This window comes from Ambystoma mexicanum, chromosome 4p (genome assembly GCF_040938575.1).
Source record: "Ambystoma mexicanum isolate Mex_15411 chromosome 4p, UKY_AmexF1_1, whole genome shotgun sequence".
NCBI classification, from domain to species: domain Eukaryota; kingdom Metazoa; phylum Chordata; class Amphibia; order Caudata; family Ambystomatidae; genus Ambystoma; species Ambystoma mexicanum.
The window spans coordinates 625,531,080-625,544,191 of NC_090927.1; the positions used below are offsets into that span (position 1 = coordinate 625,531,080).

Genomic DNA, 13,112 nt, shown 5'->3' on the forward strand with positions numbered 1-13,112 from the left:
CTAAGTCGCCGGAGCGTCTTTTTGTCCCGATTTGCAACCGAACTTGACCACTAGTGTAACCAGCCAAATACGCGACCTGAGGCGCAAAGCAAGATCCATAGAGCTGTAAGCACAAATATAGGAGTACCGTCCCTGGAGATCTTTTGTCTCCACTCACTGCAGGAGGGAATTGAGGCAATGATATTGATACGCCCTACAGCCTACCTACCAGAAACTTGAGTCTGCTGTCTGCTACCACTGACTACCGGTCCTATACATTGAATGAGCTTAGACTGCCCTGGAGTCGGTAAGCTGGCAGCAATTAGGGGGACAAACGCCGGCCAGGAGTTACTACTTTTATTAGATTTCTCCTCTGAATACCGGTGTTGTAGGAAATTCATAGGTCCCCCTGGCGCCAGCGATCTCAAAGCGCCGGAGAGAGACGCACAGGCCCCCGCTCTGCTTGCTCCACTGATTAAACTGCCTGTTGTCGGAGTGCTAAAACCCACTTTCCTTGACGATGACATGGAGCTTCCATTGCAAGGGGGTGCCTGATCCAAGTCAACGCGCCTGACCTACTTGAGATCACCCTTGAGCTAGTGGGGTTGGAGAGGCGACCACCTAACATGCTTAGAAGAGGGGTGGCTGCGACAACGCCAATTGACCACACTTCTGCAGAGCGAGGCAAGGCGCGAGTGATATCGCTCCCAAAATAAACCTGATGCGAAGAAGGTGGAAACACATTCCTCCAAAAAAAGGTCCAAGTGACATCCAACAGAGGCACATTTGTTCATTGCATTTGTTGTATCCGAATAGTGTCAGCAAGTCACCAACCCCCCAAGGGATAAAGCTGGACATGCGCACCCTAGCAACTCTGCAGACGTTCAGCCGAGGGCGCACCGCCATGGAACCAGACGAAGTTCAGAGCTCTTCTGAGATTCCCAACAATGACCTCAGCAGTGCCACTAAGTCAGATATACGGCTTCTACTCGGTGAGATTAGGTCGATCAAGTCCAGCCTCACAGAGACCGTCTCTGACTTGCAGACTAAGATGGCAAAGGTGGAAGACTGGCTCGAAGCCAGGGAAAGTAACCAGCAATCTGGGGACATTGCAACAATGCAGTATGAGGCACGACTCAAGACCTGGAGCAGAAGGAACGGGACATTGAGCTAAAGCTAGACGACCTCGAAAATCGAGAGCGAAGGTCAAATATGTGCATCCTGGGCCTTGTCGAAGAGCAGGGTGAGACCACATCGGGCCTGGAAAGCAAGGTCAAAGCCCTGATTATGTCCCTATTCAGTGAAGCAGACTAACCCCCACCCCTCCTCCTCCCTCCCCCCCCAGCTTAGAATTTGACAGAGTGCACAGGACTGGTGTCCCCGATCAGTTCTTGTGAAGTGCCACTACTACGCACAGCGACAGGACATTCTTTTGAAGGTGAGGGGAAAGGATACAATAGAATTCAAAGGCTCAAGTGTGAAGCTCTACCAAGACCTCTCAGCAGTAACATTGGCTAAAATGAGAGGGTGCCGCTCCCTTATGGTTTGGCTGCAGGAACGGGGAGTTTTCTACCGATGGGGTCACCCGTTCTCCTTCTCATTGGAGGCGAGGACTATAGACTGACCTTAGTAGAAGCAGAGAGAGCCTTGCTACACCTCCGAGGTCCAGCTGCAGGCTTAGAGACCAACACCCGCAGAAAGCCCACAGGACCGCAATAAGAACCAGTGCCAAAGCTCCCGAGAAGGAGTCATGCACAAACGAAGTGGAAATATAAATGTCTTAATACCCCATGATGCAAGGAATCACGCCCTCATATCCTGTAATTGCTCTGTGCCTGTAACGCTCACCTGATTCCCACGGAGGCGCAGGTCTGGCTTCGAGTGCTGATGCTTCTTCAATGGTGAAGCGCAGGACTCTGAAGATGGACAGGAAGGGCCCTCTACTCTGGCTTCTCCGGCTCGCAGGGATATTCCCCTGTGCGTGAAAAGGGAGTATTACCTACTGACTGAGTTATGCTCAAGCCTCCCACTTTCTTCCAACCCTCCACGATACCCTTCCACGATTCCCCGTGAAGTCTCACCTTAGGGTCTGAAAGGACGAGGTCTCCATCCTGCTTCTGACGCAGGGGCGCGTTGAACCCAGTTACTTCACTGGATTGAGGTTGGATGGGATTTCAGGTAAGCTTGATTATACTGGTAAGGCGCTATAAAAGTTCTGTTGCAAGTTCAAAAGTTCAAGCTTTAAATAATAATGTTCATTGTCTTTTTTCAGGTGATGAATGAAGATTCCTTTGGAGACTTCTTGCAACAAAGCGGTGATGTTGATGTCTTTTCCCCATAGGGGCCGGGGTTCGGAATGCCAGAAATATGGCGCCGACCCGAAGTGAAACGTGCAGTTCCAGTAAAGATCTGGTAAGTCCTAGATGAGCGCTCAGGTGATGTTTTTGCATTCGCTCATCTAATGTCTTTGTCTTTTTTCCCCATAGGGGCCGGGGTCCTGCTTGGAAGCAGCAAGACCCGAAATGAAATGGGAATGACCCAACAGGTAAGTCTTAGAAGGAAACTGGGCTTTTCCTATTCCCTTCCTTCTCTCACCTCTAATTCTTGTCTTTCTCTCTAGGCTCTGGGAAGTGGCTGTGTATCCGGATGATCGCTGCTGAAGAACGAGGAACCCAGGAAAGGTGAGTGAAATGCAGCGCTGCAGCGATCGTAACGAAATGCTTTTAAAAATAATGTCTTCCCTTTCAGGATCGTCGGTGATGTCTCCGTGGTGCAGATTAGCTGGTAGGTCTCTTGTCTCCCTTTGCAGGTGACCCAGGATGCTGACAGGCGTGGCTGAAGTCCAGATGCAGGAGCTGACACGGTGAGCGTCCAGCTGCGAGGAGCAGATCAACGCGAAGCGTGAGTTGCTGATCGGGTGTGGTTTAAATATCTTTGGAAGAAGTTCCAAGTGTGTATCCTTCCACCGATCAGGTATGTATCCTTCCCCGACCACACCCGGGTGGAAAGTAGTCCCACAGGTAAAGTAGTTCCTATTCGGGCCTCAAGAGGGCCTGGATGTGGCAGCATGGTCTGCATCAGGTAAGTGCACATTAAAACACTTGAACACATGTCTAGCTTTATGAGCCTGGCGCATAAGGCGCCAGGACAGAGGTCCAACATGAGCCTGGCGCCTAAGGCGCCAGGACTGTGTCCAAGGGCCCCAGCTTGGGCCCGCTGGCACTCCCCTGGGGGAAATGATGCCTGCCTCTGGCGTTGTTGGGTCGGACCTGGCTCCTTGGAGGTAGGCATCATGACAGTGCCTTCTTCAAGTCACTTACTCAGGTTTTCATGTTGAATGAAATGGTCTGTCCATTTAGATGTATGAGGGATGCATTAGACTCGCCTATGTTGCTGCATGTAGATCTCACTGCATGTTCTCTTACTCTGTACATGCCTGGAGAGGTGCCTCACCAGAGTGGCCCTTCTTAGTTTAGGGCGTCTCATCTTTTCAGGAATATGCCATCTTTGGCATTTCCTGTTGGGGGGGGGGGGAGGTGGGGAGAAGGGTACACTCAACCTGACATAAGGGCCTATCGAGTTCACAACACTATATCTTGTTCACCATTTGTTCTTGCAAGGCAGGAAATGCGGATCACCAAACATGCAGGTATTAGTCCTCCACACACAATGCATGTTACGGGGGTTTCACGTAGGATGTTCAGCTACCAGCATGGCAGGGCTTGATAGTATAGTCTTTGGATCCCTAAATGGGAAGGGTCTTAATTCGCCCCAGAAAAGGTCATTGTTGGCACAACAATTTTGACAATCCAAATTGGATGTGCTGTTTGTACAAGAGACGAAATACACCCAGGGTGGGGAGCGTAATAAGAGAAATTGGAGAAACCGTATGGGCCTCCGGTCTCTGGAAAAGAGGAAGGGTTGGTATCCTGTGCAGGAAATCTTTGGGGCTCCAAATAGAGCAGATGCATAGAGATGCCCAAGGTAGATATGTGGTACTAAAGTGGAAACTGAGGACCTGCGAGATCACTCTCTGTTCGGTTTATGGCCCAAATCGGAGCCAACCGTGCTTCTTGAACCCTTATTTGAATTTTTGGGAGATTGGAGGGGGTACTCGAATTTGTGGGGGGGACTTCAGCGTAGTAGCAGCAGAGTGGGAGTAGTTGGACTGGAGCCTGTTACAGCAGAGCTCCCACCCACCGAGCGGCATACAAGGGAATAGCTTCCTCGGCCAACTGAGAGAGCACCACTTAATAGACACGTGGCGCTCGACCCATCCGGGAGATGGGGCTTTTGCTTTTTTCTCTCCCCCTCTCCCCTCCCCCATCAAACTTTTTCAAGAATAGATTATCTCTTGCTGGGGGTGGAAAGTTCAAACGAAATCCTGGGAGCATCCATAGAAGTTGTAGCCTGGACTGATCATGAGTTATGTACACTTGATCTAGATTTGGGTCCCTCTCCTAGGTTGGATAGACGGTGGGTTTGCAATGATTTTCTGTGTAGGGATCCTGTGTTCAGGGAGACTGTCTCTGACGCCATCACTCCATCACAGACTACTTGGAAACAAACAACGTGGATGGGATGTCCCTGAACACGGTCTGGGAGGCCGGGAAGGCCACAGTAAGGGGTATCCTGATAGCCGAGGGGGCATCCAGAAAAAGGTTCAGGCAGCGGTGGGAGGAAGAGCTCAGTTCTGAAACTTCCCATTGGGAAAGGGATCTTCGTAGACGTCCAGCCCAGAGTGAGGACATTGTAGACCAGATAAGGGTCTTAGGGAGGAATTAAGAGACCTATGGAATGGTAAGGCACTCGCCCAACTGAAATATCTCAAGCAGAAGTTTTCGAGAAAGGGGATCAGGCCCATAAAATGCTTGCTAACCGTTTGCGAATGCAAAGGGCAGTCAGAGCCGTGTGTAAGGTTTTTGAAGTGGAATAAGTGGAGCCTATCAGGGTCCCTCTCCAGGACTTGGCTAGTGTTTCTAGCTTACGCGCATCCAGATGTCTCTTGTAGCAAAGCGATTCCGACCTTGTTCTTTTTGACTAGAATGTGGATGCAGCGGCGTTTGGCAAAGCTGTTCATTCCCCCGACGTTCCATGAAATAATTCTGATCTTGTCAGCCATGTGTTTTGAGTGTCCAAGTGAACGCAAGGGTGACGCCTCCAGGGGCATCTCTTCTGGCTTTGGCGATTTTCGACATTCTAAGTGGTCCTGTCTGTACCCAAAAAATTCCCCAACTTTAACCCCAACTCCCATGTGCCCTCCCTCCTTCAACTTTATAGTCCCCTGTAACCAAAACTGTCCAGTGGGGTTTCCCCCACTATGACTGTCCCGTTTCCGCTCCATTTGATCAAGGAGTGATCTTGTGGTGCCCTAAGGGCGGGTTTAACAAACCCAAAAATGAGAACTACTGGGGGCGGAAGAGTTCCGCTGCGGATGTTCACTCGTCAGGAGCAGTCCCATCCCGGCTCGGCTCCTGACGATCATCAATCTTGCTGCACACGAGTGATAGTGTTGCCTGTTTGTGTGTGCCGCGCCGGATGTTAGCCTTTTGAGTGGTCGCTCTGGGTGAGGTTCAGCGCGGCTTTCGCTCGGTTTTGTCGAGATCCGGAATCTGTTCCCTATCCATCCAGTCCCTGGCCACAGTCAGTGTATCAAACAAGAGTGCTTTGTTGTTGTGTAGCACCTTCAAACGTGGCCGCCTAGGCCGCTAGGCTCCACTTGTTCAGAAAGTTCATGTTTCCCTTAGCGTGTGCTGGGTAGCTGGGTTCTTAGGCGCAGTCGGCTGTCCTGCCAAGGCGTAGTCCTTCCCGTTGTTATGGGATGCTGCCCTCACCAGAATACTGAGGGGGCCTCCAGTCCTCTCTAGTGTGGGGGCCCCTTTTGCCTGGGCTCCTACTCCCCCCCCCCCCCACCCCCCCCCCGGGGTTGCGGGGCGGGCGGCGCCCTCCTTAAGCAATTGTGGGTTGAATATGTGCTCTCACCCACACTCTGCGTTCCGGGCGGCTGCCTCCTGGCGGATTCCGTGCTATGTGCGCATCGCCGTGGGCCTTTCTCCGACTAGTGCCAAGGTGTCCCTCACCTCTGCCGGGGTCGCCGGGCCGCTGGGAGCTACCGGCATCGCAGGTCGCTTCAGTCTTCTTGGCCCATACAGTGCGGTCTCCCTCCACCAATCCGCACACTGGTACCTCCCGCAGCTCCTCTGCTGCGCCTCCGGTCCTCGGGGTCTGCTGGGCGCTGGTCCGATGGCACAGGCAGGCGGGTCCAGTGCAGTCGCGGCCGCTTTCGCGGTAGGCGCCATTTTCCTTGCAATATGAGGGCTGTTGGTACAACAGCAGACTCGGTCAAGACGCGGTCCGTTGGTCACCAAACACAGGCTGAAGTTGACTAATGGCTTCACCGACGGATGCAGCAGCCTGTTAGGTTTACAGGCGGTCGCAAGAACATATATTGCAGCGTATCTATGGTCACATCTAGCAGCGCCAGCCGAGAGTGTGTCTGTTCTACATGGCGGTTCGCCACGCCCCCAGAGCCGTGAATAAGGTTAACGACCAGCTTGGTACAGCTCTCACAAACCCCCAGGAAATGTGAACCGCATCTCAAGATTTTACACAAAGTTATAATCGGCAGATGGAGATAGCTCTCCCTCTGTGATCGAAGAATATCTAGCGTCTCTCCCACGTCCTCCCATAACACTAGAGCAGCTGGACATGTTAAATGCCTCGGTCACTACTTTAGAGGTCCAAGGAGCCATCTCTAACCTGAAAGCGGGCTCAGCGCCAGGGCAGGATGGCTACACACCAGCTTTCTACAGATCAAATAGTAGCACTCTCTCTCACTTCCTTACTAAGCTTTTTTAATTCAATTCTGATGTCAGGACAAGCCCCTAAATCGTTCAGAGTCGATAATTATTGTGATTCCCAAAGAAGGTAAAGACCCTCTAGAATGTGCGTCGTACTGCCGATATCCCTCATCAGTGTTGATGCTAAAATATTTTCCAGCATCCTGGCTGCCCGCTTGGACCACATCCTCCCCCCAACAGGTCCACACTGATCAGGTCGGTTACGTAAGAGATAGACTGGGATCTGACAATATTAGGAAAACCCTAGATCTTATGGCCTGCCCTCAGAAAGCTGAGGATTGCCCCCTCCTGTTGATGCTGAGAAGGCCTTCGACCACGTTGAATGGCCTTTTCTGCGGGCAGTGATGAAGTGGGCGGGTTTGGGAGTATGGTGCACTCAGGGAGCTAAAGCACTATACCACACTGCCCAGGCTAAAGTCTCCATCAATGGTGTCTCTATGGATCCCTTTGCTCTCACGCGGGGCACCAGGCAGGGCTGCCTACTTTCTCCTTTGATTTATGCCCTAGTTATTGAACCGTTCGCCCAAGCCATTCGATGCAATCCGTCGATACACTGAATGGCACGTGGCGGCAAGGAATATTAGTTAGCTATGCCTGCTGATGACATTCTGCTATATCTTTCCCTGCCCTCTCAGAGTTCTTCCTGACCCCCTGTGGGAAAACCCAGAGAAGCAGTGGGTGGCCTGTCACGCTGGGGAACGGCTGTGGGTCCCTCGGTCAGCCATGACACGTAGAATTCGAGAACATCCAGTTTTGAAGGTGTTATGGACAATGTGTGCGTCCCTCTCGAGCCATGCAGGGGGTCATGACATGGCCCTGCCCGCTCAGCAGTATCTGCCCCTCGCCCCCCTTCGTGACCTGATAAGTGAAGTCTCCTGGTTCCAACCCTGGTACGAGGCCGGACTGGTAAGGGCGGGACAGGTATGGAAAAAGGGCTCTTGCATCTCCAGAGAGAATTTAAAAGAAGCCTTGCAGGGTGTTGACGTTTCCCCCCTACACTACCTTTAACTGCTCAGTGCCCTTAGATCCCCGCTGGGGTTGCTCCCATCTGCGCCCCCTCACTCCATTCGAACAAATCCTCAGTGTCCCCCAAATGACAAAGGGCCTAATAGCCTGTTTGTACAAAGCGTTGATTACTAGAGGTCACCTGGCGCGCCCATCGTCCGAATACAAATGGGAGGCAGAATTGGGGCTAACAGACCAACCTGGGTCATTGAAAGCCATATATAGAGCTGCATGGAAATCACCCATCTCCGTGCAATATACAATGCACAACGCATGCTTGCTAGTCAGGTAGACTATCCAAAATGTTCCCGCGCACATCCCCCTACTGTTGGAGAGGCTGTGGAGAAATCTGTGACTATTGGCACCAGTGGTGGGAATGCAGTAAGGTGAAGGCGTACTCAAGAGGTCCTAAGGTGGATCCAGGCCATAGATGGGATAACCAGAGAACTCGCACCAATGCTGATCCTGTTTGGGGTGGAGTCGGATGCTCTTGAGCACACATGCCGCGCAACTTATTACTTGCTGCAAGAGTATGTCTAACTATTAGATGGAAATCTGGAGCCCTTCCCATAAAGAGGGAATGGCTGACCAAAGCACACGCTATTTATTAAATGGATTGCCTAACAGCAGCAGTACTCGAATCCCGCACGAATATACGCCTTATTTGTCTACCTTTTCAAGAATTCTACACAGCATATTGGGATTCTTTAAGACCAACTGTCTAATACTACAGTCAATGACTCACGGCCCAGTAAAGTGTAAAACCTGTTGTTTTTTCCCTGCATTGTGGGATCATGAGAAATGTGAGCTAAGCCAAGTGACACGACACGTGCTTTGAATACCTTGTTTTTTATGTTGAAGGTCCTTATTTCCTTATTTCGTTGTTGGGTGCGGGAAAAGGGGTGGGGGAGGTGGGAAGGGAAACATAAATAAGTTTCGGTCTTTTTCCCACTGCTTTAATTTTGTTACATGTACACGCAACTGACCTTTACTGTGCTGTTATCATGTGTTATGTCAAACTTGTTACAAACCCAATAAAAACTTTTTTTCAAATAAATCCTACTAATTCAGCTGAAAGAAGACTCCATACGCTAGATGTTAGGGGAGCAGCGATGTATTACCTCAATTAAACAAAACCACTTTGGAAGACAGATCAATTCTTTGTCTCCATTGCCACTGGTAGAGAAGGGGATCCTGTCTCTAGGTCGGCAATCTCTAAATGGATCGTTAAAAGTATCCAAATGTTTACTCTCGGTCAAAGAGAGCTTTACCTTTTACACCTAGAGCACATTCAACTCCAGGCATAGAATACTATAGCTTTCATTGCAAATATTCCTCTAGCTGCTATTTGTAAGGTAAATACCTGGAGTTATGTTCACACCTTTACACAACATTACTGCTTTGGTACACATTCTAAGACTGATTCTGAGGTGTGTCAGGTGGTGTTAAGACATCTCTTTGCCGCTGTTCCTTCAAACATCCCACTTCCATCTCCTGGTACTGCTCGCTAGTCTATGCACAGCATATGATTCTAAGCAGATTCACAAGCATCAGAAGACATGCATTACTTAATGTAATTGTATTTCTGGTGCTTGTCTGCTTAGATTCACATGCCCCCCACCCTTCCTCCCCTCTTGGAGTTGAAGGAACATAGACATCTTACACCTTTCTATCCTTCTGTACTCACATACGGATTCCGTTCAGGCTCCATCTGTTCCTGGGCCTCAGTCATGGAGACAAGAGGGAGGACGTCAGGGGACTCCTGCAATGCACTGGAACGGTCAAAACTTACAACCGGCAAATTTCACTTGCAGTGGCTGTTTCGAGTTTCAGCTCCTCGCATTTATCGCAAATAGCAACAACCCGGTTCATGGCTGTTGGGGTGAACTTTCCTTACTTCTGGGGTCCCGCACTCTGAGGGGGCTCAGGCTTGGTCAGTCCTGCTTCTTGGGAGTCCGGAGGATCTTTCAAAAGCTCTAGGCCAGCTTAAAAGCAACGCACACAATCTGATGTTCCTCTCCCTGGTCCTACGGTTTCCAGTAGCAACTGTGGAAATTCAACCAGCTCCGAGATGGATGTCCAGGTGGCTTACTTTGGAGTTGATTGGTCCCACCAACTCAAGGGGAGAAGTCGTCCTTGCAGGGGCTTCTTTGTCGATGTGAACTTGGTGTTTCAGCACTGCAGCAGGGCTTCACCAGGCAAACCAATGGTCCAGGAGTTGCAGCAGGCGTCCTCTTCAAGCTCTTCTTTGGTTCCTTCGTACAGTGGTCTGCTCAACATCCACTTGTAGGTCTGTCAATACCTTCACTAGGTTCTACTACATCCATAGGGATTCCATGGAGGAGTCCCGAGTCAGCCAGGCAGTGCTTTGCACCCAGTTTGCATGCAGTGAGTGTTATAGAGGTGAGTTGGTTACTTGTGTTGAGCTGTGCCTCTGCCCGTTTTGGTTGTGTATATGCACTGCTGTATAATCCTATTCAAGAGCATGTGAATCCATGGAATATCCAATGCTGGAGAAGGAATAAGTTACTTAACTGTAACTCTTCTTCTCCACTATTGGCATCTTTCATGGATTCACATGTGACCCTCACTACTACCCCTCTCTGGCTCTTGATTCTTACTGCCACATTACGTGTGCTGCCAAATTTGAAGATGGCCATCTGAGGTGGAGCTAAGGGGACCTGTCTAATTGACTGTGGGCCATATGGCCCAAAATAGCTCCAATTGAGCACTAAAGTGACAAGCAATTTAGAAATGTAAAGGGAAGCTGCTTTAATGTTACCAAGGATTTCCATCTTTACTGGGAATTTTCAAGAGCATATAAATCCATGAAAAATACCAATGTTGGAAAACAGGTGTTATAGGTAAGTAACTTATTCCTTACAAGGTATTGGTAATAGTGGAATGAAGCACCCAAAGTTACCCAGCATCATTACAAACCATACGTTTTCTGTTTGCCTATTCCACAGACAATTGAAATGATTGAAAAAGAACAGAGGGACGTTGAAAGACGTCCAATCACTAAAATCACTCACAAAGGTGAGATTGAAATAGAAAGTGAATCCTCATTGAAAGAAGCTGAAGTCATCGAAACTGAGGTGAGAAGATATCAAAATGCAATGCTGTGTCTAGTCGCCAAAATAAATGAAAGTGCAACACCCAGTCCTTATTGTTTTGATATCATAATGTGTATCTTAATAATTTCAATATAAACGTTTCAGACCTGCTTCGGAAGGGACACAGGTTGACCTCTTAAAATGGCTTGGTGATTATTCGATATGTTCAACTTTTTCAGCGGGTAGTAAACTGTCTGCATAATGGCTGTTTATATTTGGCATGATTACAAGCATATCTAAATTTGTTTTGTTGGTTACAACCAGATACTTACCCTATCTGTCTGAGTTTGGATACACAAGTCATTTAATCCTATGCAGTGCTCTGACCTGATATGCCTACACGTTACTGTTTAACATTCCTATTGATGACTATATTTTCCATATTTGTAGTTGTATTATTTACTTCTTAAAGGCAAAGTGGAAATTAATTTCCACTTGAGTAGTTTTAAGTAGTGTACGGCTCCATAAATTAACCTCCCATAGATATTTTATTTTTGAAGAAAAGAGACAAATGAGCTTCTGGAAAAGCAACTATATATTGAATACAGATATGCTACAAGGCTTGTTTATAGCGTAAATATGTTCTTACATGGTTTTTTCTTTTGTTTCAAAAGCTCTAAATTGACCAGTCATCACTGATGCTTAATAAACATCACGGTTACTACTTTTTCTCTTGATGTTTTACTCTTTTGATTTTGCAAATAACCACACATACTGTAACTTACTGTTGAAAAATATGTTCTCTGAATATTTGCATTTCTACATTTCTGCTGGTGTTTTGTTTCCAGTGCTAACTCATTAGATACACATATGGCTGTGCAGTGTGGAGTTTCATGCCTAATGTCTATTTTCTACTGTGTTCTACTGTATCGCATTTAGAAAAATTATATATTTGTTTTCCGAAATAAATCCATAAACTATTCCCCCTACAGACAAAAGCATTTGAACTCTACAATGTCTCAGAGTCGGTAAGAGTAGATTTGTGTTTTCCTTTGTGTTTCACCCCAATCCTGCCCCTTTTTTTAGTTTGAGAAGTCGGGGTTGCTTCCTGCACCTTCATTTTTCTTGGCCCTTCCACTTTATTTGAGGAGGACAGTGGCTACAGTGGGGATAATGCTATGTTTGGGGCCTTACTGCTCATTCTCACGTTCTTTGAGGAGAATACTGCTAAGACGCCTATAATGGAATGCGAATGGGCTTAATAGTCCTTGGAATCATAAGGTTTTAGAATGCCTCCTAAATGTAGGGCTGACATGGTGATATTAAAGGAGGCTCATGTTTTAGAAGGGAGTAAAGAATATGTTTTTAGCAAACATTTTAATTTGGCATGTTCAAGCTGTTTCAAATCAAAATCTAGAGTTGTATGTATTTTATTCAAGAAGAACTTGAAATGCAACATCAGAACTTGAGATTGATGGAGAAGGCAGGTTTATAGCTGGGGTTTATGGGCTTCCCTGTGATATTGCTAATGTGAACAACTGTTCTCCAGCATGGGGTCTGGCAAGGATCCACATGCTCATGAATATTCCCCGTCAGGCTGGGAATCCTCGGTAAAAGGAAAAATCACTTTCATTTCTGCACTGTCTTTCTCCTAACAACCAATCTCTGAGCTCTGGATCATACTTACTCCAGCCAATGACTGCCCTCTACCTAAGCCCCTCCTCTGGCAGCCATCTTCAGATTTTTACCGCACGTTCAAGTGTTGGGAGTCCTCGTGCTTAGCTCTTGAGCTTTTTTCTGCTTTTTCGAGTTTTATTGTATTTTTTGGTCAATCGAGCCCCTGCGCTTCATCGATCAACCTTCAGATTAACAGGGATGAGTTTTGTTTATTTTTCATCGCCCCTCAAGGGTGAATTTCGTTGAGTTTATTTGTGGAGGCTTCCAGAAGATTCTTCAAGGCCTACACCATGTGGATCATGGCAGACGAGAAGAAGGAATCCCCCTCTCTTTTCAAGCTTTGTACCGACTGCAAAATGTTTATATATTCCAAATGCCTTTACTGCCTGTGCCCAATGCACAAGGAGGAAGATTGTGCCTTTTGCTGTGAGCTCTCGACTCGCGCGATGAAGGATCGGCGTAGATGGCTGAAGGAATGGCTACAGGCCAAGGCCTCTGCACTGGGTGCGTCCCTAGAGCATGCCTCTCCCGGATC

At 48.2% G+C, this 13,112-nt stretch overlaps 1 protein-coding gene across 2 annotated transcripts in view; it reads left to right on the plus strand.

Moving 5' to 3' along the window:
• PHF3 (PHD finger protein 3) overlaps positions 1–13,112 on the plus strand; it is a 909,072-nt gene that overhangs the window by 267,945 nt on the left and 628,015 nt on the right. For both annotated transcript variants that reach the window (XM_069606191.1, XM_069606192.1), the window contains one exon: positions 10,814–10,942. In XM_069606191.1, the coding sequence (XP_069462292.1) occupies positions 10,814–10,942 (129 nt within the window). The remainder of the gene's footprint in view (positions 1–10,813; positions 10,943–13,112) is intronic.